Source organism: Solea solea, chromosome 15, assembly GCF_958295425.1.
Source record: "Solea solea chromosome 15, fSolSol10.1, whole genome shotgun sequence".
NCBI lineage: Eukaryota > Metazoa > Chordata > Actinopteri > Pleuronectiformes > Soleidae > Solea > Solea solea.
The window spans coordinates 9,526,532-9,551,715 of NC_081148.1; the positions used below are offsets into that span (position 1 = coordinate 9,526,532).

Below are 25,184 nucleotides of genomic sequence, written 5' to 3' on the forward strand. Positions count from 1 at the left end.
ACTCATCTCTGAAGCCACTTCCTCCCATCCCTCAATACACAGTAAATCTAACAGCGCTAACTCCAAAACTCCATCATTCTGTTTGAGGTGTAACTGGGATTTTCTTCTTTGTTTGTTTCTGTTTCAGTGTGACTTACACTTCAGCTTTGTCACAATAAACTTCACACTGTCGATGATGATGATGTTCCCACTTGTAACATTTCACAATTGCTCTCACTGATTAGGATCCAGTTACCACGATAAAGGCAGACTCGTCTCTCAGCAATAAGCTGTGTCCACAATTCATGCAAGGTATCATGGGGGATAGGAATAAGGTTCATACCAAGTGTTATCTTCAGTTGGGAGATTCATGAATCAGATTAGAGCTGCAACTAACGATTATTTTCATAATCGATTAATCTGTCGATTATTTTCTCGATTAATCGTTTGGTCCATAAAATATCAGAAAATCAACTTAAATGTTGATCATGTTCGTCAAACCTGGAAATGATGCTGTTCTCAAATGTCTTGTTTTGTCCACAAACCAAAATGATTCACTTTGAATGATTTCTTTGTTATCCAGAGCAAAGAAATGAAGAAAATATTCACATTTAAGAAGCTTAAACAATCGGAAATCTTGTTTTAATCATGAAAAAAACTTCAAAACTGATTATCGATTATCAAAATAGTTGTCGATTGATTTAGTAATCGATTAATAATCGATTAATCGTTTCAGCTCTAAATTCATTCCTTAGGCTGAATCTGAGGAACCACCTCTTATTTCTTTGCAAGGTTCTGCTATGGTGAATGCAATACACACATTATCTTAGTGAGGCCACATATTGACCATGTGCGCACACACACACACACACACACACACACACACACACACACACACACACACACACACACACACACACACACACACACACACACACACACACATACTGGTGTTTGCCCCTCAGGGGGCCCACCAGTTCTTTGGTCATTTATGGGATCCACCCTTTCCAGTGGTTCTACACTGCTGTAAAAAATCAGGTAAGATGAAAAAAAAATCCCAATCACAAAAATCACTTCAATGTACCAAGATTCTAAACTTTTGTCTCCATGCCAGTTTTTTGGTCACTTGTGGGCCCAGTTTCTAACATACAGTACTTGTGAGGTCCAGTGTCACACACACATACACTTCTCTTGTTTTTATATCTTTGTGGGGTGTTAGGTTACTATCTGGGGCCCATTAATGGTTTCTACTGCACATAGACTCTGACTGCATTAAGGATCTATATTTCAAAATTAAATACTCTTCTTCCTTCATTCCATCTCATTTCCCTTTACACGTGCAAATTTAGATGCCTTGTTAGCTCATTAACTACTGCATGTGCTATCATCTTACAACATCAACAGGAAGACAGGGTAGTAGCATGGTAATCAAATAATGATCGTTAGCACCAGCACTTAATAAGACTTGAGACAGATATGCTATATGCTAACAATAAAATAAAATGCTTTCAACAAGTTATCCTGAAGGCACATGTATTTATTTTGCGAACAAGTCAGTCATCTGACTACTTTTTACACAAAACGAAAATAAGTTTTTTTGTCCGTATATAAAAAACATAAAACATGCTTGAGACAAAATTGAGACTCTAATGCTGCAACTAATGATTACAGGAAAACAAAACAATCATTACTGCAAAGTTAACCAGATAAACAAACAAGGTAGAAAAAGGAGTATTCTAATGCTGATTTCATCTCTGTGGTGTTGTGGACTGGAATCAGTGTTTCTAGATTGACATGTTTACATGACATATTTATTCCGATCGGGCTTTTATTCCAATTGCTTGTGTCCATGTAAACATAGTTTATGAAGAACAACATCCTTTGAGTCCTCTTTTTGTTACAATCAGCAGTCTTACTAAGTCCGTTACACTGGACCTTTAAATTGAACAAAAACCAAGGATTGTTTATAGCCAAACTCAAACACGGAAGTCTACAACGTACTGTCATTCATATTTGGTAGAGAAATTTTTAATATGTGCTCAGGATGACCCATCTGCTTGGTGTCCGGTTGCAAACATTCAGGTCTTCAGTGACAATCAATCAAAAAATTAAATCATGAAACTTAAGTCCACACAACATGAAGATGTTTTTAATACTGACCTGTCACAGAGGCTCATCAGTGACCAATACATGCTGCAGCTATGCATTCCTTCACAGGTAAGAGATAGTTCTATGACTCCATCCTCTAAAAATAAGTGCTGTGAAGCATCCTGTCAGTCTTTAGCATGGAATGAATGCAGGTTTGCTGTACCAATAAATAATGTGGACCACAAAGGTCAGTGTATCAAATATGAATAATTTGTGTACACATCTGCCCGTGTATTGTTTCACAAAAAACATAAAACATGCTTGAGACAAAATTGAGACTCTAATGCTGCAACTAATGATTACAGGAAAACAAAACAATCATTACTGCAAAGTTAACCAGATAATCAAACATTTGACTTTGCCAAACATGTACTTGTTTAATGTGTTGTTGACTGCTAAAACCACAGCAGCTACTTTAAACTACAGTACATTTCAAAACATTTAAACAAAGTATAGGACCCAAACTGAAAATGTGTGTCCATACCTCTGATCGTTGAACTGCTTTCATTATAATTTTCTTCTCATGGTAGTTATTCTATTTTTGATGAAATATTTGACTGCTTTCCAGTCTCTATTTTGTAGCGCTTGCGGTTCTGAAGCAATGCAGCGCTCACAGTCCGCTTTACCTGGAACATCTTGCCTCACAATGAACTTCTTCAGATGTTTTTCTACTGCAGCAATTTCCTCTGGTGTCCAACGTCTCACAGGAGCTTGCTTACCTAAGTAGGCAGAAAGAGATCACATTTTGATTAAATTGACAATTTGCAGAGCTGTGATCTGTAGCTCACAAGGCCACTAACTGCGCAAAACTAGCTTCCACTCTTTGTTGAAAGTAAATTCTTCCAAATTTGTTTGCTGATCGTAAACTTTTAAGTGTGACAAATTTGCAATTAACTCAGGAAATCAGAAAGGGGGCAAATACTTTTTCACATATATATTTTCGAACCATTGTCACACATTGGGTCTTATTCCCTTTCTGGGTAGGAAGCTATGTTAGGTGTATTAAGAATTCAGAGACATGCTTTTATTCAATGATATAAGCATCAACATTATTTTTTTTAAGGCAACCAATAGACCATTTTCACTAAAAACAAGGTAAAAGACGTTAAAAGCAATTGAGTGGCACTGGCCCAAAAGAGGATGCAAGTCCCAAAGCTTACCTCTCTTTCTTGCAGACACACTCTGGTTTTGGACTTGCGATGTGGAGGTACATTCTTGCAGGGATGACGTGCTGACCTCATCTTCTGACCCCTGTTGTCCTGGCATAGTGACATCTAGAACAGAAAGAACTTTATTAAAAGACACAAAATATGAAGAAACAGTCAGTACAGTGATTATTTCATCAAATCAAATTCTATTTGTACAGCCCAAATTCACAAATCACATTTTGCCTTGGAGGGCTTTACAATCTGTACTGCCAGTTTGCGTCTGCCTTTAGTTCACTGCAATTTGAAGGCAGAAATACTCAGAAATAAAATGTCACACTTACTTTTCTGCTGATATGTCCTGTAGCATCAGAGAAATGCCACATAAACAACATGAAAAACACAATTTTCATCGGAGGGGGTCTTTAAAGAGGAGTGTTCAAGATCAATCTTCTTTCATTGTTCAAGCTCACCCGTTGGAGACACTCCCTGGTTTTGGACTTGTGATGTTGAGGTACAGATGTTCAGGGATGACATGCTCTCCTCATCTTCTGACCCCTGTTCTCCTGGCAGAGAAATGTAATATTACTACTATACTTTGACAATACAGTGCATCATAGAGTAGATTTCAATCCCAGACCCCTGTCTTGCTGAACCAGACTTGCACCCCCGAGACAATGTACTATATTTTGTATCCTTGTCTTCACATAATGTCAGGAAATAGTGAATCAGGGAAACCTGAAAATAAAATACAAATGCAAAGCTCATAAATCTCCATGACAAATTTAAAAACATTCATCACATACCTTCAATGTCCTCTTCTGAAGGCCCCTCTATGCCAATGGTCTCTAAAATATTAATTGATATAGTATTATTGAGTTGGAAAGCTGAGACTGTGGGCAATCTGGCAATCAAGAGCAGAAAAAAAATACAGTTTGTGTGTGCATGTCTAAGTTTGACACGCATTTTTGCATATGTATGGTCTTACAGAGGAGGATATGATTTTAAACTTGCAAATTACCTGCATACAATTCAATTACTTAAAAAATCCAGTTTAAGTCACTTACTGAATGCTGAAGACTAAATATCATATATTGCACCTTTAAAATATAATAAGTCTTAGTACCATTCACGTCAACTTGAATTTCATCCAGGCTCTTTCCTTTGTATTCTCCTAGGCGTCCCTGTTCCATTGCCAGAAGCACTTTGCTGATTTTGGCCAACTGGAGGGTGCCCTCCGGAAGGCGGTAGTGCTTTCGGTGCACAGCAATATTATGGCCAAGGAAGTCTGCCAACTGATCGAGTTCTGTGGTCTTAAGGTTCAATACAGTAGAGAGGGTGGCGATATGTTTCCTTAGTCTTGTTGATGTTAAGGCTTTAGGATTTTCAAGGTGATCACATTCTTTCACAAACTGCCTTATGCAGTCACAAGCCCTTATGTAATGGACAGAGTGAGGTAATGCAAACAGATATCCATTTTCAGACAGCACTCCACATTCTTCTCTCTTCTCAGTCAGAGCATCAAGTGACTCTCTCATGATTGGGGTTAAAAGAACTGGAACCTTTCTTCCTCTCTTTCCTACAATTGTAATCCTTACAAAATGTTTGCACAGCTTCTGTTCAAGCGGTGTAAGGGCCAAGCTAACGTCACCATGTGTGTCTGATGTGTCCTTTGATAGATACGCAGACAGAAGCATCCTGGACACTTCCCCTCCTCTCCGCCGGTTAAACAGTACAACTTGTGTGAGGGTAACTTTTGCAAGCTCCTTCCAGTTTGATGGTGATGGGTGTTTTTGCAGATCATTCAAATGTTGCTGCTGTTTCTCAGCTAGATGACAATGAAACTTTTGAATATCTTGTGTGAAAGGTAACAGTAGAGGAGCATTCCATTTGGTCTGGTCAAGTTGAGTTAATGCTTGGCTTGCAATGTCAAATCTCCAACTTTCTTGATAAAGCAGCGCAAACTCCTCAGCATCTTGAGTAGCTTGTTTATCTTTCTTTTTCAGGCCTTCGGACTTGATAAACATGGCCAAAGAATACAAGCTGTGTCCAACCTTGCGAGCAAGAGACGGACATTGGTATTTGCCAGTTTGCTCACTGAATCCAGATAGGCTCTTTGCAGCAGTGACCACCTGACTGTACTGTTCAGGTTTTATGAGTTCTTGGATGGTCTTCACATGTGTAACTTGTCTTGCTTTCAATAACAGCCTGCCAAGCTCTCTCAGTTTTTGCCGAATATACTGGTGTTGACTGACCACCTTCTCGTTCTTCCTGAACAGTCTGTAACCATATTCAAGAATACAGCGGTCTTCTTTAATAGCAACTGCAATCCTGTCTTGATTCATAACACTTAAGAACTTCCAATAAGCATCATTAAATCCAGGTGGAGCAGGTTCAGCGAAAGCACACAAAGAAAGAACACGAGTTTTACCGGGTTTACTACTCTCAGGTTTGAAGTTGCAAACCTGAAAATGCCGCCACATTGCTCTTCTTGAGAACAAACCATAGCAGTGAATACAATGTGCAAATTCCTGTCCTTCAGATTTTTTCTGTGGTTGCTTCCATGGGATGAGTTTGCCTTTCTGTGTCTCCAAAACCTCACTATTGTGCTCAAAGTTGCCCTTATTTCGTATGTAGTCCAACTGCAGTTTCCTTTCTTTTGAGTTCTTTGGCAAACTGAATGCTTTTGCAACATCTGTTTCATCTTGGTGTTTACGCCACAAGTGCCTTGACATTTTCTGGACAAACTTTCTGCAATAAAAGCAGAAATGTTTTTTGTTGTAGCTTCTAGACCCATCCATCTTCTTTAAAACTGGATTGATATACATAGACTGCTCTTCTTCCAGGGGCATTGAAACACTCGCATCCTTTTTAGAATATGTTGCAACTATTTTCTTTTCATTACCATCAACTCTGCTATTTGGAAATATTTGTGTGGGGTCATGACCTGTTTTAAAGGGTCTCTTCTGGCTAAAATCAAGCTGGCTCTGACTGGAAGACCTGCTTCTTTTCTGCTTGGAGGACTCACTTCCACTCTCCCTGGGCTTAAACTTGCTCCGACTGGAAGACTTTCTTCTGCTCTCACTAGATGCACCTTTGTTCCTTTTTTTATTTTCCAGGGTTAATTCCAAACTGCTATCACTTTCTGTGCTTTCGTCCTTGGGACATGGAATGTACTCATCTTCACTGCCAATGTGAGAGTTATCTGATTCCACAAGAGGCATCTGAATCTTTAAAAAAAGAAAAAAAAATGTAACTCATTTTGTAACATATTAAGTGTAAACAATCTGAGTACACTTTAATTGTATATGCATACAGCGTGAAGATAAATTCTCTATGGAGCCTTCTATACTGAGTATTTTAAGTTCAAGTAAGTGTAAAGAAATAGAAAGACATACTGCTAATTAATGTTAGACTAAAACTTTTACTAAAAACTAGGTATTGCCATTTTCATTTACTTTAAATGAAAAGAACCAGGAGGTCTGTCTGACCGTTAACATTGGTTCTGCCAGCGTTTCCAGTCAGACACGATCATATTGCATGTATTGCACGGGTTAGAGTATCAACGGACATGAAAATTAAGGCCCGATCCGACACATACATAAAGTCCAAGCCCCGGTACTACACCATTGTGCATACAGTTGTGAGAAAAAGCAAATATTGCCTATAGCTGGTGAAATCTAAATTGTGCCCATCCCTCATTAAAACCTTGAAACAATTTGAATATGTCATATATACACACAATAAAGCCTCAAAATGATACAAATACAAGAATCAATTAAAGACTTACAGGATGGCGAGAGCTTCTTCTCAGCCTCTGTGAATCCCTTTCAGGCTTAGAAATCAAAGTGCCCTCTGTGCTGTCATCACTTGAATCGTAGAGACAGCCAGCAAAATCTTGTAGTCGATCCATCTGCAAAGGGAAAACATGGAGATATGATTTTCCCTTTTTGTTGACACGATAGAAAAACAAACTGCAGGGAAAAGTGCCCATCAGCTATGTACTCATATTGTTTTAAATAGATTTTAGGAGCTTACCATAATGCTTTTTGTGCGTCTCAGAGGTGGAAGTTCATCATCTGATTGCTCTCTGGAATGGTTGTTTGGAGAAGCCTCATCACAGGTTTCTTTCAGAACAGTTTCATCTGAATCGCACGAATGACGAGAAACCTCTGGTCCACTGTCCATCTGCAAAAAAAAAAAAAAAGTATGTCAAGTAGGGCTGGGCGATATATCGAATATACTTGATATATTGAATATACTCGATATATTGAATATACTCGATATATCGCGGCTTGTTGTCTGTGCGATGTAGAAAATGACTATATCATGAAACTCGAGTGTTGTGACGCATTTGCTTTTAGCCGCTGACTCTCAAATGCTTTCTCGTCTCTCCCTCTCACAGACAGACAAAACAAACGCACCTAGTTACATACGTCAGTCTGATACGTGCAACTTCACACGCCCTTGCCCAGCAGAGGAGGACGAATTAATTCCGAAGAAAAACAGCACAGGATCCATCGTCTGGTGGTGGTTTGGTTTCAACTTAAGGCTAAGGCAAAATATCGAGATATATCGTGTATCGTGACATGGTCTAAAAATATCGCTGTATTAATAAAAGGCCATATCGCGATTATTAACCTACGATTTTAGGATTGTTAAGTAGTTTTGATCATGACATGATCTGACCAAAAAGCTAAATACAGTAAAGAAATGTAAACAGTGGCCCAGTAGACAGTGGAAGTATAACAGCTTCATACAAGTCACCGCAGATATTGGTGATGGATGCGTCTACAATGTCATTTTACCTGTGCGTTAGTCTCATCTGGCTTTGATTCCATGTGGAACATCTGAGGTAGAGGGTTGGTCTCTGTCTCTGCTGCTGCAGGAGTCTGAGGGTCTTTCACCTGAAATTTAGATAGCAGACAAGAAGACAATTAGAACTGACAGAAATCACAACTGTATGTGGAGACATTTACAGGCTAATAAGGTTACCTAATGGTTAAACTGTTTCTGAAACAGCACAGACCGTCAAACTGAGAGCACAACATAGTCTTTCTAAAAGTAGTAGGCACCTCTCATAACCTATGATAAGGATTTGCATTGGGTCACATTGTAAAGTTTGCTTTGCTCAGACAGTGTGCAATTACAAATGTTAAAATCAAACTTGAGATTATGCTAGGTTCTGGACAGTGCCATAGGAACAGTTTGAGTGAGAACCACACGGAAGGGCCCCACATGGGTGAGACTAGAAACATACGAGTGGTGTGTTACAGTATGTTACCTGGTCTCATCGAGGAGAGACAAGAGAACAAGTGTGTTTGTGACATAAAAGGCCCCATAAGGACATGACTGGAAACATGCGTGTGTGTGTGACATTAACTGGCCATTATCACACCACCCAAAAAGTAATTCTGACAATGTGAACATTGGCCCATTTTGAAAGTAGAACAGCTTCATACAAGTCACCACAGATATTGGTGATGGATGCGTCTACAATGTCATTTTACCTGTGCGTTAGTCTCATCTGGCTTTGATTCCATGTGGAACATCTGAGGTAGAGGATTGGTCTCTGTCTCTGCTGCTGCAGGAGTCTGAGGGTCTTTCACCTGAAATTTAGATAGCAGACAAGAAGACAATTAGAACTGACAGAAATCACAACTGTATGTGGAGACATTTACAGGCTAATAAGGTTACCTAATGGTTAAACTGTTTCTGAAACAGCACAGACCGTCAAACTGAGAGCACAACATAGTCTTTCTAAAAGAAGTAGGCACCTCTCATAACCTATGATAAGGATTTGCAGTGGGTCACATTGTAAAGTTTGCTTTCAAACTCATAACAGCTCAGACCGTGTGCAATTACAAATGTTAAAATTGAACTTGAGATTATGTCAGGTTCTGGACAGTGCCATAGGAACAGTTTGAGTGAGAACCACACGGAAGGGCCCCACATGGGTGAGACTAGAAACATACGAGTGGTGTGTTACAGTATGTTACCTGGTCTCATCGAGGAGAGACAAGAGAACAAGTGTGTTTGTGACATAAAAGGCCCCATAAGGACATGACTGGAAACATGCGTGTGTGTGACATTAACTGGCCATTATCACACCACCCAAAAAGTACTTCTGAAAATGTGAACATTGGCCCATTTTGAAAGTAGAACAGCTTCATACAAGTCACCACAGATATTGGTGATGGATGCGTCTACAATGTCATTTTACCTGTGCGTTAGTCTCATCTGGCTTTGATTCCATGTGGAACATCTGAGGTAGAGGGTTGGTCTCTGTCTCTGCTGCTGCAGGAGTCTGAGGGTCTTTCACCTGAAATTTAGATAGCAGACAAGAAGACAATTAGAACTGACAGAAATCGCAACTGTATGTGGAGACATTTACAGGCTAATAAGGTTACCTAATGGTTAAACTGTTTCTGAAACAGCACAGACCGTCAAACTGAGAGCACAACATAGTCTTTCTAAAAGTAGTAGGCACCTCTCATAACCTATGATAAGGATTTGCATTGGGTCACATTGTAAAGTTTGCTTTCAAACTCATAACAGCTCAGACAGTGTGCAATTACAAATGTTAAAATCAAACTTGAGATTATGTCAGGTTCTGGACAGTGCCATAGGAACAGTTTGAGTGAGAACCACACGGAAGGGCCCCACATGGGTGAGACTAGAAACATACGAGTGGTGTGTTACAGTATGTTACCTGGTCTCATCGAGGAGAGACGAGAGAACAAGTGTGTTTGTGACATAAAAGGCCCCATAAGGACATGACTGGAAACATGCGTGTGTGTGACATTAACTGGCCATTATCACACCACCCAAAAAGTACTTCTGAAAATGTGAACATTGGCCCATTTTGAAAGTAGAACAGCTTCATACAAGTCACCACAGATATTGGTGATGGATGCGTCTACAATGTCATTTTACCTGTGCGTTAGTCTCATCTGGCTTTGATTCCATGTGGAACATCTGAGGTAGAGGGTTGGTCTCTGTCTCTGCTGCTGCAGGAGTCTGAGGGTCTTTCACCTGAAATTTAGATAGCAGACAAGAAGACAATTAGAACTGACAGAAATCGCAACTGTATGTGGAGACATTTACAGGCTAATAAGGTTACCTAATGGTTAAACTGTTTCTGAAACAGCACAGACCGTCAAACTGAGAGCACAACATAGTCTTTCTAAAAGTAGTAGGCACCTCTCATAACCTATGATAAGGATTTGCATTGGGTCACATTGTAAAGTTTGCTTTCAAACTCATAACAGCTCAGACAGTGTGCAATTACAAATGTTAAAATCAAACTTGAGATTATGTCAGGTTCTGGACAGTGCCATAGGAACAGTTTGAGTGAGAACCACACGGAAGGGCCCCACATGGGTGAGACTAGAAACATACGAGTGGTGTGTTACAGTATGTTACCTGGTCTCATCGAGGAGAGACGAGAGAACAAGTGTGTTTGTGACATAAACGGCCCCATAAGGACATGACTGGAAACATGCGTGTGTGTGACATTAACTGGCCATTATCACACCACCCAAAAGGTAATTCTGACAATGTGAACATTGGCCCATTTTGAAAGTAGAACAGCTTCATACAAGTCACCACAGATATTGGTGATGGATGCATCTACAATGTCATTTTACCTGTGCGTTAGTCTCATCTGGCTTTGATTCCATGTGGAACATCTGAGGTAGAGGATTGGTCTCTGTCTCTGCTGCTGCAGGAGTCTGAGGGTCTTTCACCTGAAATTTAGATAGCAGACAAGAAGACAATTAGAACTGACAGAAATCACAACTGTATGTGGAGACATTTACAGGCTAATAAGGTTACCTAATGGTTAAACTGTTTCTGAAACAGCACAGACCGTCAAACTGAGAGCACAACATAGTCTTTCTAAAAGAAGTAGGCACCTCTCACAACCTATGATAAGGATTTGCAGTGGGTCACATTGTAAAGTTTGCTTTCAAACTCATAACAGCTCAGACCGTGTGCAATTACAAATGTTAAAATTGAACTTGAGATTATGTCAGGTTCTGGACAGTGCCATAGGAACAGTTTGAGTGAGAACCACACGGAAGGGCCCCACATGGGTGAGACTAGAAACATACGAGTGGTGTGTTACAGTATGTTACCTGGTCTCATCGAGGAGAGACAAGAGAACAAGTGTGTTTGTGACATAAAAGGCCCCATAAGGACATGACTGGAAACATGCGTGTGTGTGACATTAACTGGCCATTATCACACCACCCAAAAAGTACTTCTGAAAATGTGAACATTGGCCCATTTTGAAAGTAGAACAGCTTCATACAAGTCACCACAGATATTGGTGATGGATGCGTCTACAATGTCATTTTACCTGTGCGTTAGTCTCATCTGGCTTTGATTCCATGTGGAACATCTGAGGTAGAGGGTTGGTCTCTGTCTCTGCTGCTGCAGGAGTCTGAGGGTCTTTCACCTGAAATTTAGATAGCAGACAAGAAGACAATTAGAGCTGACAGAAATCACAACTGTATGTGGAGACATTTACAGGCTAATAAGGTTACCTAATGGTTAAACTGTTTCGGAAACAGCACAGACCTTCAAACTGAGAGCACAACATAGTCTTTCTAAAAGAAGTAGGCACCTCTCATAACCTATGATAAGGATTTGCATTGGGTCACATTGTAAAGTTTGCTTTCAAACTCATAACAGCTCAGACCGTGTGCAATTACAAATGTTAAAATCAAACTTGAGATTATGTCAGGTTCTGGACAGTGCCATAGGAACAGTTTGAGTGAGAACCACACGGAAGGGCCCCACATGGGTGAGACTAGAAACATACGAGTGGTGTGTTACAGTATGTTACCTGGTCTCATCGAGGAGAGACGAGAGAACAAGTGTGTTTGTGACATAAAAGGCCCCATAAGGACATGACTGGAAACATGCGTGTGTGTGACATTAACTGGCCATTATCACACCACCCAAAAAGTACTTCTGAAAATGTGAACATTGGCCCATTTTGAAAGTAGAACAGCTTCATACAAGTCACCACAGATATTGGTGATGGATGCGTCTACAATGTCATTTTACCTGTGCGTTAGTCTCATCTGGCTTTGATTCCATGTGGAACATCTGAGGTAGAGGGTTGGTCTCTGTCTCTGCTGCTGCAGGAGTCTGAGGGTCTTTCACCTGAAATTTAGATAGCAGACAAGAAGACAATTAGAACTGACAGAAATCGCAACTGTATGTGGAGACATTTACAGGCTAATAAGGTTACCTAATGGTTAAACTGTTTCTGAAACAGCACAGACCGTCAAACTGAGAGCACAACATAGTCTTTCTAAAAGTAGTAGGCACCTCTCATAACCTATGATAAGGATTTGCATTGGGTCACATTGTAAAGTTTGCTTTCAAACTCATAACAGCTCAGACAGTGTGCAATTACAAATGTTAAAATCAAACTTGAGATTATGTCAGGTTCTGGACAGTGCCATAGGAACAGTTTGAGTGAGAACCACACGGAAGGGCCCCACATGGGTGAGACTAGAAACATACGAGTGGTGTGTTACAGTATGTTACCTGGTCTCATCGAGGAGAGACGAGAGAACAAGTGTGTTTGTGACATAAAAGGCCCCATAAGGACATGACTGGAAACATGCGTGTGTGTGACATTAACTGGCCATTATCACACCACCCAAAAAGTACTTCTGAAAATGTGAACATTGGCCCATTTTGAAAGTAGAACAGCTTCATACAAGTCACCACAGATATTGGTGATGGATGCGTCTACAATGTCATTTTACCTGTGCGTTAGTCTCATCTGGCTTTGATTCCATGTGGAACATCTGAGGTAGAGGGTTGGTCTCTGTCTCTGCTGCTGCAGGAGTCTGAGGGTCTTTCACCTGAAATTTAGATAGCAGACAAGAAGACAATTAGAACTGACAGAAATCACAACTGTATGTGGAGACATTTACAGGCTAATAAGGTTACCTAATGGTTAAACTGTTTCTGAAACAGCACAGACCGTCAAACTGAGAGCACAACATAGTCTTTCTAAAAGAAGTAGGCACCTCTCATAACCTATGATAAGGATTTGCAGTGGGTCACATTGTAAAGTTTGCTTTCAAACTCATAACAGCTCAGACCGTGTGCAATTACAAATGTTAAAATTGAACTTGAGATTATGTCAGGTTCTGGACAGTGCCATAGGAACAGTTTGAGTGAGAACCACACGGAAGGGCCCCACATGGGTGAGACTAGAAACATACGAGTGGTGTGTTACAGTATGTTACCTGGTCTCATCGAGGAGAGACAAGAGAACAAGTGTGTTTGTGACATAAAAGGCCCCATAAGGACATGACTGGAAACATGCGTGTGTGTGACATTAACTGGCCATTATCACACCACCCAAAAAGTACTTCTGAAAATGTGAACATTGGCCCATTTTGAAAGTAGAACAGCTTCATACAAGTCACCACAGATATTGGTGATGGATGCGTCTACAATGTCATTTTACCTGTGCGTTAGTCTCATCTGGCTTTGATTCCATGTGGAACATCTGAGGTAGAGGGTTGGTCTCTGTCTCTGCTGCTGCAGGAGTCTGAGGGTCTTTCACCTGAAATTTAGATAGCAGACAAGAAGACAATTAGAACTGACAGAAATCGCAACTGTATGTGGAGACATTTACAGGCTAATAAGGTTACCTAATGGTTAAACTGTTTCTGAAACAGCACAGACCGTCAAACTGAGAGCACAACATAGTCTTTCTAAAAGTAGTAGGCACCTCTCATAACCTATGATAAGGATTTGCATTGGGTCACATTGTAAAGTTTGCTTTCAAACTCATAACAGCTCAGACAGTGTGCAATTACAAATGTTAAAATCAAACTTGAGATTATGTCAGGTTCTGGACAGTGCCATAGGAACAGTTTGAGTGAGAACCACACGGAAGGGCCCCACATGGGTGAGACTAGAAACATACGAGTGGTGTGTTACAGTATGTTACCTGGTCTCATCGAGGAGAGACGAGAGAACAAGTGTGTTTGTGACATAAAAGGCCCCATAAGGACATGACTGGAAACATGCGTGTGTGTGACATTAACTGGCCATTATCACACCACCCAAAAGGTAATTCTGACAATGTGAACATTGGCCCATTTTGAAAGTAGAACAGCTTCATACAAGTCACCACAGATATTGGTGATGGATGCATCTACAATGTCATTTTACCTGTGCGTTAGTCTCATCTGGCTTTGATTCCATGTGGAACATCTGAGGTAGAGGATTGGTCTCTGTCTCTGCTGCTGCAGGAGTCTGAGGGTCTTTCACCTGAAATTTAGATAGCAGACAAGAAGACAATTAGAACTGACAGAAATCACAACTGTATGTGGAGACATTTACAGGCTAATAAGGTTACCTAATGGTTAAACTGTTTCTGAAACAGCACAGACCGTCAAACTGAGAGCACAACATAGTCTTTCTAAAAGAAGTAGGCACCTCTCACAACCTATGATAAGGATTTGCAGTGGGTCACATTGTAAAGTTTGCTTTCAAACTCATAACAGCTCAGACCGTGTGCAATTACAAATGTTAAAATTGAACTTGAGATTATGTCAGGTTCTGGACAGTGCCATAGGAACAGTTTGAGTGAGAACCACACGGAAGGGCCCCACATGGGTGAGACTAGAAACATACGAGTGGTGTGTTACAGTATGTTACCTGGTCTCATCGAGGAGAGACAAGAGAACAAGTGTGTTTGTGACATAAAAGGCCCCATAAGGACATGACTGGAAACATGCGTGTGTGTGACATTAACTGGCCATTATCACACCACCCAAAAAGTACTTCTGAAAATGTGAACATTGGCCCATTTTGAAAGTAGAACAGCTTCATACAAGTCACCACAGATATTGGTGATGGATGCGTCTACAATGTCATTTTACCTGTGCGTTAGTCTCATCTGGCTTTGATTCCATGTGGAACATCTGAGGTAGAGGGTTGGTCTCTGTCTCTGCTGCTGCAGGAGTCTGAGGGTCTTTCACCTGAAATTTAGATAGCAGACAAGAAGACAATTAGAACTGACAGAAATCGCAACTGTATGTGGAGACATTTACAGGCTAATAAGGTTACCTAATGGTTAAACTGTTTCTGAAACAGCACAGACCGTCAAACTGAGAGCACAACATAGTCTTTCTAAAAGTAGTAGGCACCTCTCATAACCTATGATAAGGATTTGCATTGGGTCACATTGTAAAGTTTGCTTTCAAACTCATAACAGCTCAGACAGTGTGCAATTACAAATGTTAAAATCAAACTTGAGATTATGTCAGGTTCTGGACAGTGCCATAGGAACAGTTTGAGTGAGAACCACACGGAAGGGCCCCACATGGGTGAGACTAGAAACATACGAGTGGTGTGTTACAGTATGTTACCTGGTCTCATCGAGGAGAGACGAGAGAACAAGTGTGTTTGTGACATAAAAGGCCCCATAAGGACATGACTGGAAACATGCGTGTGTGTGACATTAACTGGCCATTATCACACCACCCAAAAGGTAATTCTGACAATGTGAACATTGGCCCATTTTGAAAGTAGAACAGCTTCATACAAGTCACCACAGATATTGGTGATGGATGCATCTACAATGTCATTTTACCTGTGCGTTAGTCTCATCTGGCTTTGATTCCATGTGGAACATCTGAGGTAGAGGATTGGTCTCTGTCTCTGCTGCTGCAGGAGTCTGAGGGTCTTTCACCTGAAATTTAGATAGCAGACAAGAAGACAATTAGAACTGACAGAAATCACAACTGTATGTGGAGACATTTACAGGCTAATAAGGTTACCTAATGGTTAAACTGTTTCTGAAACAGCACAGACCGTCAAACTGAGAGCACAACATAGTCTTTCTAAAAGAAGTAGGCACCTCTCACAACCTATGATAAGGATTTGCAGTGGGTCACATTGTAAAGTTTGCTTTCAAACTCATAACAGCTCAGACCGTGTGCAATTACAAATGTTAAAATCGAACTTGAGATTATGTCAGGTTCTGGACAGTGCCATAGGAACAGTTTGAGTGAGAACCACACGGAAGGGCCCCACATGGGTGAGACTAGAAACATACGAGTGGTGTGTTACAGTATGTTACCTGGTCTCATCGAGGAGAGACGAGAGAACAAGTGTGTTTGTGACATAAAAGGCCCCATAAGGACATGACTGGAAACATGCGTGTGTGTGGGACATTAACTGGCCATTATCACACCACCCAAAAAGGAAATCTGACAATGTGTACATTGGCCCATTTGAAAGTAGAACAGCTTCATACAAGTCACCACAGATATTGGTGATGGATGCGTCTACAATGTCATTTTACCTGTGCGTTAGTCTCATCTGGCTTTGATTCCATGTGGAACATCTGAGGTAGAGGGCTGGTCTCTGTCTCTGTTGCTGCAGGAGTCTTCACCTGGATTTCAATTAAACAAGAATCAAACAAACTGATGTTAAATCATATCACACAGATCAAAGATCACATGCATTCCCATAGATAAACTCATATGGGAAACAATATTGGACAAAATTTGCTTTTACAAGATGGCACATTTTTACACACTCATTTGTCAAAAAAAATATTCATGCTTAATCTAACCAACTCACCATACTGCGCCAAGGCCATTTTGCATCACCATAGCTGTAGTCAATTTCAGATCCTATCTCTATTTTCTTCAGGGCAAAAAGGCACAAGTGCGGCTTGTTGTTTACTATGATTTTTCTCATGACACAATTTGGATTTTTGTGGTTGTCATTGACTAATCTTCCAAGAGATCCATCTTCTTCAGATGCATCAAGGCTGAAAAGTACAAGAAATCAGTTTTGTTGGAAGACATAATTTTAGTACTCGTGCTTTAGTTCAATCATTAACTATTAAAAGTTTATTTCAGGGTTCAAGGTTAATTTCTCTAATCTATAAAAAACATCTCTTTACATGCTCACCACAAGTGACGGTTCTGCCACTCAAAGTCAAAGAGAAATGTGGAGTCAATCTCTGAGTACGGTAGTGACCGGCATTCTTCCTGTGTGAGGAGTTTACCCCTGTACTCCAAAACAAAGTCCCCTGGTTCAATGGGCTGCGTAGCAAACACTCCTCTTCCTAGAAGAATATAACAAAGAAAACGATTCATTTGCTTTTGAAATGCACAAGTTCTGTCAAGGAACCTTCTACAACTTACCTTTGAAACTGTCTATGAGTCTTGACATAAATCCAGACTTGTCAGTGCAAGACAGAATATATGTCTTTGCATCATCTACAGGCTTTATCCTTCTCCTCCTTTTGGACATAATGGCTCTGTGAAAATATTTTTAATTATTACTACACATACGATATAAGAGATTTGTTCAGTGAGTCAAGTTTATATTGTCATGAGTTGCCTAGATTGCTAACTGCTGATATACATAAAACAATTATTGAAAACAAACAGTAGTGTTTCCCCTGGGTTTATGGCATGTTGTCCTCTTCTCTCTCTATCAGGTTATAGGTGTGTGTGATTATGCGTTTGTTTGTGTGTAAAAATGAAATAGCTTTGCTTTAATTAGATCAATAACATCATTATTTTCCCATACTGAATGTCAAGTTAATTTCATTTATCAAAAAACTTCAAAAGATGTAATTTCAGGTCACTTTTCCCATGTTTAATTTGAATTAATAATGATATTAATTATCTAATTTAAGCAAAGATAAAAAAAGAGGTCACTTAATTAGTTAAAGAGTTAATTTATAAAGCTCTTAAGCACTTTTGGATTTCATTTTCAATTTTAGGGAGTTGATATACAGTTTAATTTCATTATAGTAGCATGTAAAGATGGGTATTTTTTATAAACTTAGACGAAAGGCTAGACCAAATTTATAGATTTATAATTTCATTTGTATTTATACATTTCTAGACTATTAGACTTTGTGCCTTATATAATTTGTCTTATATAATTGTCTTAAAAAGATCGCTAGCTGCTAATGTTAGCAGCTAGCGATCGCTAACTGCTAATGTTAGCAGCTAGCGATCGCTAACGTTAGCGCTAATGTTAGCTCGCCCATTATATCGCTAAGTTAGCAGCTAACCGCGAGTAGCTAACGGTAGCAGCAAACAGTTATTGTAATAATCTGTAAAAGAAAATCGCGAGCTGCTAATGTTAGCGTGCGTATTATATAGCTTACGCCAGCAGCTAAACACAACTAGTTTACAGTAGCAGCTAACAGTTACTGTAATAAATTAATTAACATAACTAAGATATAAACGATATAAATCCAACAAATTCACACCTACCTGTTGCATGCTGTCGATCTTGAGCTTGATCTTCCTCTTCTTCTTGTTAAAACCCTACCCACTTCCTGAAGTGTGTAAACAAACTTCCGGTGTGTGTGTGTCCGTACCTTCCACCTTACAAGCTCCGGGGGGCGGTAGTGAGCAAAAAGTTTACACACACTTACACACACATTTCCAGTTTTTCTGACCTTGTGGGCCAAGTGAAAAAAAAGCAAGAGGGGCATCAGGGGGGGCTGCAAAGCTCATTTTGAATGAAAACCGGTGTGGGGCCCACCATTTAGGGCCCCATACCGGTTGTGGGCCCCCCGCGGTTGGTGTGCTCCCTGCGGTGGGACCCCATGAAGTAAGAAATGTAAGTGCACACACACACACACACACACACACACACACACACACACACACACACACACACACACACACACACACACCCACACACACACCCACACACACACACACCCTTTGCTCACTGCATTTCCCAGACGCTCATCTAAACTTTCAACAGGAAGAGGAGGACTTTAACCAGCCAAGTCACACACACACTGCAAATATTGTCAAGCCAGAGTAGGAAATATGGTAATATGGTCAAGGCTGAGTTTTAGAGTGGGACAGACGTATGTCCACAATATTCTTTATCTCTTTATGTGTACTTTTTCCTGTCTCTCACTCAGATGTCTTATGTGTCATATGTGTCTCTCCTAGTTGATGGGTTGGAGAAATCATCATCATTGGCCAGCTGTGATGTGGTGGTGGACAGCGCCACCAATACCCAGAATCCCCCTGCGTCGCGGCAGCAGCGAGGAAAACTGTCATCATTAGGAAAACTGTTCAAACCCTGGAAGTGGAGGAAGAAGAAAACCAGTGACAAGTTCCAGGATCTTTCCAAAGGTTGGACACACTTGTGTGTGTGTGTGTGTGTGGGTTGTCTTGTAATGACATTATATGAACAAGCTCACGAGTGTCTGTACAACATCACAGGCAGCTTATATTTTTTGGATTTGTGCTGAACACGAATAGCGTGGGGTGAAGAGTTTACTCAAATCCTTCAGAAAAACAAGTTTAAGCGACTTAATAGGAAGTCGACCTTATCCCGCAGCATTTGTTTCCAATGTTTTTACATGAATACACTATTTGTCATTGGATTAGATTCCAGAAGCATTAAAGACATTCTACATTGTACATTTAAAAAGAAATATAGATTGCTCCATTGCTATTCAAACACTAAAAGTTGGCCTTATCGTCATTATGGACTGTGGCATTCATTTGTAACAAAAAAAAAAGTTAATTGTTTAAATCGTGTATTTGACAGTGAAGGAAAACTATATTAATATAATTTAAGATTGTGTGGATGGTTAGGGCATCCTCTCTGCTATATTTACAAGGAACAGAGATTAAGTTAATTATCATGAACCAATAAAAGCAGTAAATTCTCATATTTGAGAAACTGAATTTGTTTAATTCTTTAATCTTTTTTTTTTTTACTGTTTTTAGCTGAGAGTGTGTAGTCAGCCAAGACCATGCGCAGTGGGTGATGATGATGATGATGTTCAGTTGTACCACAATGACAGAATTCACCTAGTTCCTCATTCATGCGGTGCTGCTCTGCTCACTGAAGTGAAGGGAATGCAATGCTGTTTGTGCAATAAAAGGAGGAACAAACTGGAGCAGTTCTGCAATGCTTTTTTCCGATTTCTGTCAAAAATGCAACAGCTGTCGAGGACTAAACAGACTAAGTAGATTCTCCCCTTGTTGAAACATGCTTTTTTCCATGACTGTGTTCATCCATTAGTTCTAGAGAGAAAAATCTCCACCAGACAAACAAGAGAGGAGCTCATCAAAAAAGGAGTTCTCATCCCTGACCAAGGTTTGTCTGATCATTCTGTGGCACATTTTCAATACTTCTGTCAAATGCAAAATCAGAAATGGTTTCACATCCGTTATTATGTCAATATATTTTTTACAGCAGCCTGCCAAACCTACCTGAGTGTGTGTTTCACATTTAAAGCAGAGGCTTAACTAGACAAACAAACTTTCTGGTGTTCAAAAGCCACCGTAGCTTCCTAGATATCACAAAGTCTTACAGACTGGACCAATTCAAATCCAAATGGAGACTTGTCATATTTAAGATGTAGCAAGTGATTTATTTTCCCTAGCATGAGCGGTTTTGTTTCTGTTTCTGTTTCCGTTCCCCTCTCATGTGCTCTCATGCATTGCTGGAAAGGTAGAGGATGTTTACTGTTTAATCTCTCCACCAGATGAATCAATCAACAGTCAAAATCTCAACGGCCATGCCACATCCAGTGTGACATCAGAGGAGGTCAAAGTTGACATAGAGTCTCCAGAAACAGTGCTGCAGGAACAGGCTACTGGTCCCGTTCGTACCGAGGACAAACCAGGTAACGTCTTTGACCCTGAATCCAGGGACACAGAGCAGTGAGCCTTCCACGTTGGCCACTTTATTTTTAGATGCATGACGTTAATGTTGCTGCTTTTTGGGGGGGGGGGGGGTAGTTTTTAGTTTCTTTGAAGTTTTTTTTTTTCTTTCCCTCTCAGTCGTGGAATGCATTTGTATCGGCAGCCTGACATTGAATCCCCTGTGGGATCTCTGACCGGCCCTAATGTGTTCAAGTAGATATTCCCATTACTGCATCAGCCTGCAGCAGGTATTCTCAGCCTGAACAGAGCAGCATCTCCATCTCCTTATGCCCCCTCCCTCACCCTCTAGAGACAGACCACTGCTCCTCTATCTGATGCTGCTTAAGTGTTGAGATGTTTTCATCTCAACCCTGTTAGCATTGAACCGGGCCATTTGTTTGTCCATTTATCAATAAACGGAACATGGTGCAAGCAACGGACACTGTGAACACGGCAGCAGAACACACAGATCGTGCTGGAGGTTCATGGGTTCATTCTATCTGTTCATCTTATGTAAATGAGAATACAGATCACACATCTTTGGGTCATCATCATTAGCTCTTTTCAATGCACCCTTTATCTGCAATCATCTCCTTACTGTCTCTGTGTGCTTGTCTTGCATGTTCATTCTGCGCAGATGTGCGTCTTCTCTTCTGCCTCTCAAATCGCCATTTTAACCTGAACACCAAACGTTTTCTTCCTGCTTCCTCTGCTCCGCTCTGCTCCGCTCAGCGAGGTGTGACACTAAACCCGTCGCTCGGGCACACCAGGCACGGCCTCAAGATATTCAAGCTAAAAAATTGCAAAGTGCCACTCTGCCTGCCTCCTCCTCCAAATCTGCAGGTGGCACCGCGGCCACAAACAGGCACAAAGAAGTTGCCACAGGGACTAAAAAGACAACTAAGACAACAGTCAAGACAGGCTCATCCACTCAGGCTAAAGCTAACCCACGGGGCTCTAACAACACTAGTCGTGTCATTGGTAAGTTAGTTGGGGCCTGAAGCCAGTTTGCCTGTTGCCTGCCTGCATGGAAAATGTGCTCGCATCACTGTTTGAATGGAAAAGGAGGCTCATTATAAAGCTGCCTGTCAACCAGGGTTTCATGTACACTCCATCATGTATTTGAAGTGCTTCCTTCAAGTTCCTGCAAAATAATCGCCCACCCCCCCGCATCCCCTCCATGTCTCTCCCTCTGGATAAGGTCCTTTCCACATTAGAAATGGTTTCCGGTCAAGTCTGTCTGTTTTCTCACAAAGCAGAAGTGAGCATTTATTCACTCTGCTCTGCAAATGGTTCTACAGTACAAGTGTGTAACATGTGCACGTGCATGTGTGTGTCTGTGTGTTGATGCACTTGATAACATACAGACGGATGAATGTGAAGCTGACCACAGCCCATAATAGTGCATGCAATATTTGTCTGGTCTTTTCTGAAGGCTTATGTTATTGGAACAAAAGTGGTATGTACATAGATTTGATTTAATGTTTAAGAAGTACAATTTTCAGCATTACTTTAGTTACTATTTGGATATTCTGTTATATTATAGTTGACAGCATGTTCTAATTTTGTAGCGTCTCACTGATTCAAAACAGATCAATTGTGGAATGCATATATAATGCATATATATATAATGTATTAAAAATAAGAATGGAGCTAATAAATGATTAATCACTGTTTGAAGCACGAGTAATTTGTGTGTTGGACTTTTGGTTGGTTAAAAAAAGAAAAGTGTGCCAGGAATCTTCAAATGTTTTGGTCCTCAGAGTATTTAATTAAAACTCAAGGAGTATGTATATTTATATTTGTTTCTTACATATTATGATATATGGTTTTTGGGTTTGATTTTTGTAGTAGTATTTTTTGATTTTCAATAAGTCTCTTCTGTTTACTGTGTATCTTTGAATATAATGACATGATCATTTATATCTAAAAAAAAATTATTCTGACTTCACAGTGAGGTTTATGGTTGTTTACTCCTAATCCATCCGAGACAAAGAGCAGCATCTTTTCGATTTAAACCGTAAGAGATGCCTCGGTGGGATTTCATTTGGACTTGTGTTCATATAGAGAGAACCGCACTCACACATAAAGACAGTTAGAGGTTTTTGTGTCCCATGTGTAGCTCTGTCCTCATGTCCTCAGGTCAAAACTGAAGCACTGAGAAGAAAGATCTCTTACATTGTCTTGCTCCTCCTTGTTTCTCCTCAGCCAAATCCTCCCATCCAAAAAAGACAGGAGGCACAGCGAAAACAACCCCTGCCTCCACCTCCAACCCCCGCTCTCGTACATCGAAGGATGCAGGTGGTCCAGCACAGACTGACAGGACAAATGCACGGACCAACCGCAAATCATGCACGCCCAACTCTTCCTCTTTACCTCACAAGGCCACCACCGTAGAGACTCCTAACCAGTCTGGGACGTTAAAGCCATCGCCCATTTCCTCAGACACCAAGGCGGCCTTATCTAAAGCCTCAGGCAAAGAGACTGCTCTGTCTGCTCAGTCTGCTCTGGATGCCTCTGCTGTGGGTAAGGAGACCCACAAAGGACTGACTCCTGAAGCCACAGCAGTCCATTCTACCCATGTTAACCCTGTGACAGAAGACACTTCCTTCACAGAGGGAGAGACGGATAACAGCTCACAGGATGAGAACGAAAGAAATGAAGAGGGAGGAGAGGACGAAAAGAAGAGTGGAGAAATAGAGGCTGCTGTGAAGAACAGTCCCAGGTAACAACATAGTCAGGACACTTGTTCACAATCCCTGCATGTCAATCTTACATACGTAATGCTCTACACAGCTGTCTTAATGGGTTTCTAATACTGAAAGGTTTTAAAGCTGCATAACTTTTGGTGTTTTTTTTGTTGCTGATTACTAACAGAAACGATGTAATGGTGCTTTTCCTCTATACAGCCCGGCACGGCTTCGATGGCATACCTTTTGTTTTTCCATTAACGAGAGTACCTGGTACATACTACTTTTTTTTTAGTGCCTGCTCTTGCGAGGTTGCAAGTGAACTGAGCTGATACTATACGTGACGTGGTGAGACTGCCCTCTACTGATTGGTCAGAGAGTGTCGTCTCTGGAAGAGTCACGAGCACGACGTTCAACACGAGAACCAAACTGAACAATGCTGAACTGTAGATCAGTTAAAAAGACTTTAAAATCCTGAAAAGTTGTGTAAATCTCCAACATTTAGCAAGGCAGTGTCTAAAATCTCAACATTGAACAGCTGTATTTAGCGTCAGCGAGTAGCGATCGCGAGCAGCGCCGCTTTAGCTGAGTCTAATGATTCAGTACACCGAAAACAACTGCTCTACTTGTTTGTGTGCTTGTGTCCTATGATGACTCTGCCCACGTTGAGGAGGTACTACAGTAATGGAAAACGATACCAGAGTAGAGTCGAGTCTTGCCGGGACTGTGTAGTGGAAAAGCACCTTAACAGTATTTGTATGCTGTGTCCTCTGTCAGGCAGCCGTCACACCAGACTGAGGGAGCATTAATACACCGGCCGTGCAGGGGCAGGTCGGGATAAGACGCATTTCTCCTGTCAAACTGCTCAATGACAGCATTTCTTTTTTTTAGAATGAATGTAGAATTCCCGTCTGAAGTTTAGTGGGCGCTTCTTTGTATTTTCAGTCAAACTCCAACCTGTTTTCCATAGCTCAGTGTTGCTGTTGCCTTTGTTTATCACTTCCAAGGTGAAGCACAGAAATGTTACCGCGGCGACACGGAGATCTAAACACCACTATACTTGAGGAACACAGCATTGTTTTGACAGTAGTAACAGACATTTGTTCACATTTAAAGGTTATGAACTACAGTTTTAATTAATGAGTCGATTTACAATAAACTTAAAGCAAAGTATTAACATTTAGTTGATCATTTTCTGAATTTCTAAAACATTTTGGCTGCAGGTCAGCAGAGGGCCAGTCTGAAAAGACACAGGGTCTGAGTGTGAAAACAGATCATGCCTTAGTGACGGTGATCCCTGATAGGCCAAGAGACAGCCAGACTAGTGACTCTGACTCTGACGGCCCAATCCTGTATCGGGACGAGGAGGAAGACGACGAGGAAGACGAGTACACGAATAGTACGCCGTTTCGTGCACCACACAGTCAAACATACCAAAATATCCACATTTATCATTGTAGACTTAGTCAATGTTTGATTATGATCTTCAACCGATCACTGTGCAGTTTGTTTCA

General features: G+C 40.7%; 2 protein-coding genes across 12 annotated transcripts in view; one reads left to right on the forward strand and one right to left on the reverse strand.

Moving 5' to 3' along the window:
* The window catches only part of phactr2 (phosphatase and actin regulator 2), a 53,233-nt gene that overhangs the window by 19,411 nt on the left and 8,638 nt on the right, over window positions 1-25,184 (forward strand). For 3 of the 5 annotated variants that reach the window (XM_058651108.1, XM_058651111.1, XM_058651110.1), the window contains exons 2-7: window positions 19,268-19,453; window positions 20,355-20,429; window positions 20,821-20,961; window positions 21,713-21,961; window positions 23,189-23,705; window positions 24,894-25,069. In XM_058651108.1, the coding sequence (XP_058507091.1) occupies window positions 19,268-19,453; window positions 20,355-20,429; window positions 20,821-20,961; window positions 21,713-21,961; window positions 23,189-23,705; window positions 24,894-25,069 (1,344 nt within the window). The remainder of the gene's footprint in view (window positions 1-19,267; window positions 19,454-20,354; window positions 20,430-20,820; window positions 20,962-21,712; window positions 21,962-23,188; window positions 23,706-24,893; window positions 25,070-25,184) is intronic. The other 2 variants (XM_058651109.1, XM_058651112.1) reach the window with 2 other exon arrangements.
* On the reverse strand, window positions 1,496-18,955 carry LOC131473674 (nucleolar protein dao-5-like). Of its 7 annotated transcripts, XM_058651104.1 has the most exons (24): window positions 18,569-18,949; window positions 17,480-17,595; window positions 17,244-17,400; window positions 16,908-17,100; window positions 16,627-16,716; window positions 15,913-16,011; window positions 15,200-15,298; window positions 14,487-14,585; window positions 13,774-13,872; window positions 13,061-13,159; window positions 12,348-12,446; window positions 11,635-11,733; window positions 10,922-11,020; window positions 10,209-10,307; window positions 9,496-9,594; window positions 8,783-8,881; window positions 8,081-8,179; window positions 7,311-7,460; window positions 7,063-7,185; window positions 4,399-6,502; window positions 4,079-4,120; window positions 3,746-3,838; window positions 3,288-3,401; window positions 1,496-2,846 (listed from the first exon to the last, which is right to left on the reverse strand). In XM_058651104.1, exons 1-24 carry the CDS (start codon window positions 18,790-18,792, stop codon window positions 2,635-2,637), a joined length of 4,806 nt encoding a protein of 1,601 aa, XP_058507087.1. In that variant the 5' UTR covers window positions 18,793-18,949; the 3' UTR covers window positions 1,496-2,634. The 7 variants fall into 7 exon arrangements, 4 of the variants coding, with proteins under 4 accessions (XP_058507087.1, XP_058507088.1, XP_058507090.1 ...); XM_058651105.1 differs by lacking the exon at window positions 18,569-18,949 and having other exon boundaries at window positions 17,480-18,543; XR_009242210.1 differs by lacking the exon at window positions 1,496-2,846 and having other exon boundaries at window positions 3,298-3,401; window positions 3,617-3,838; window positions 18,569-18,950.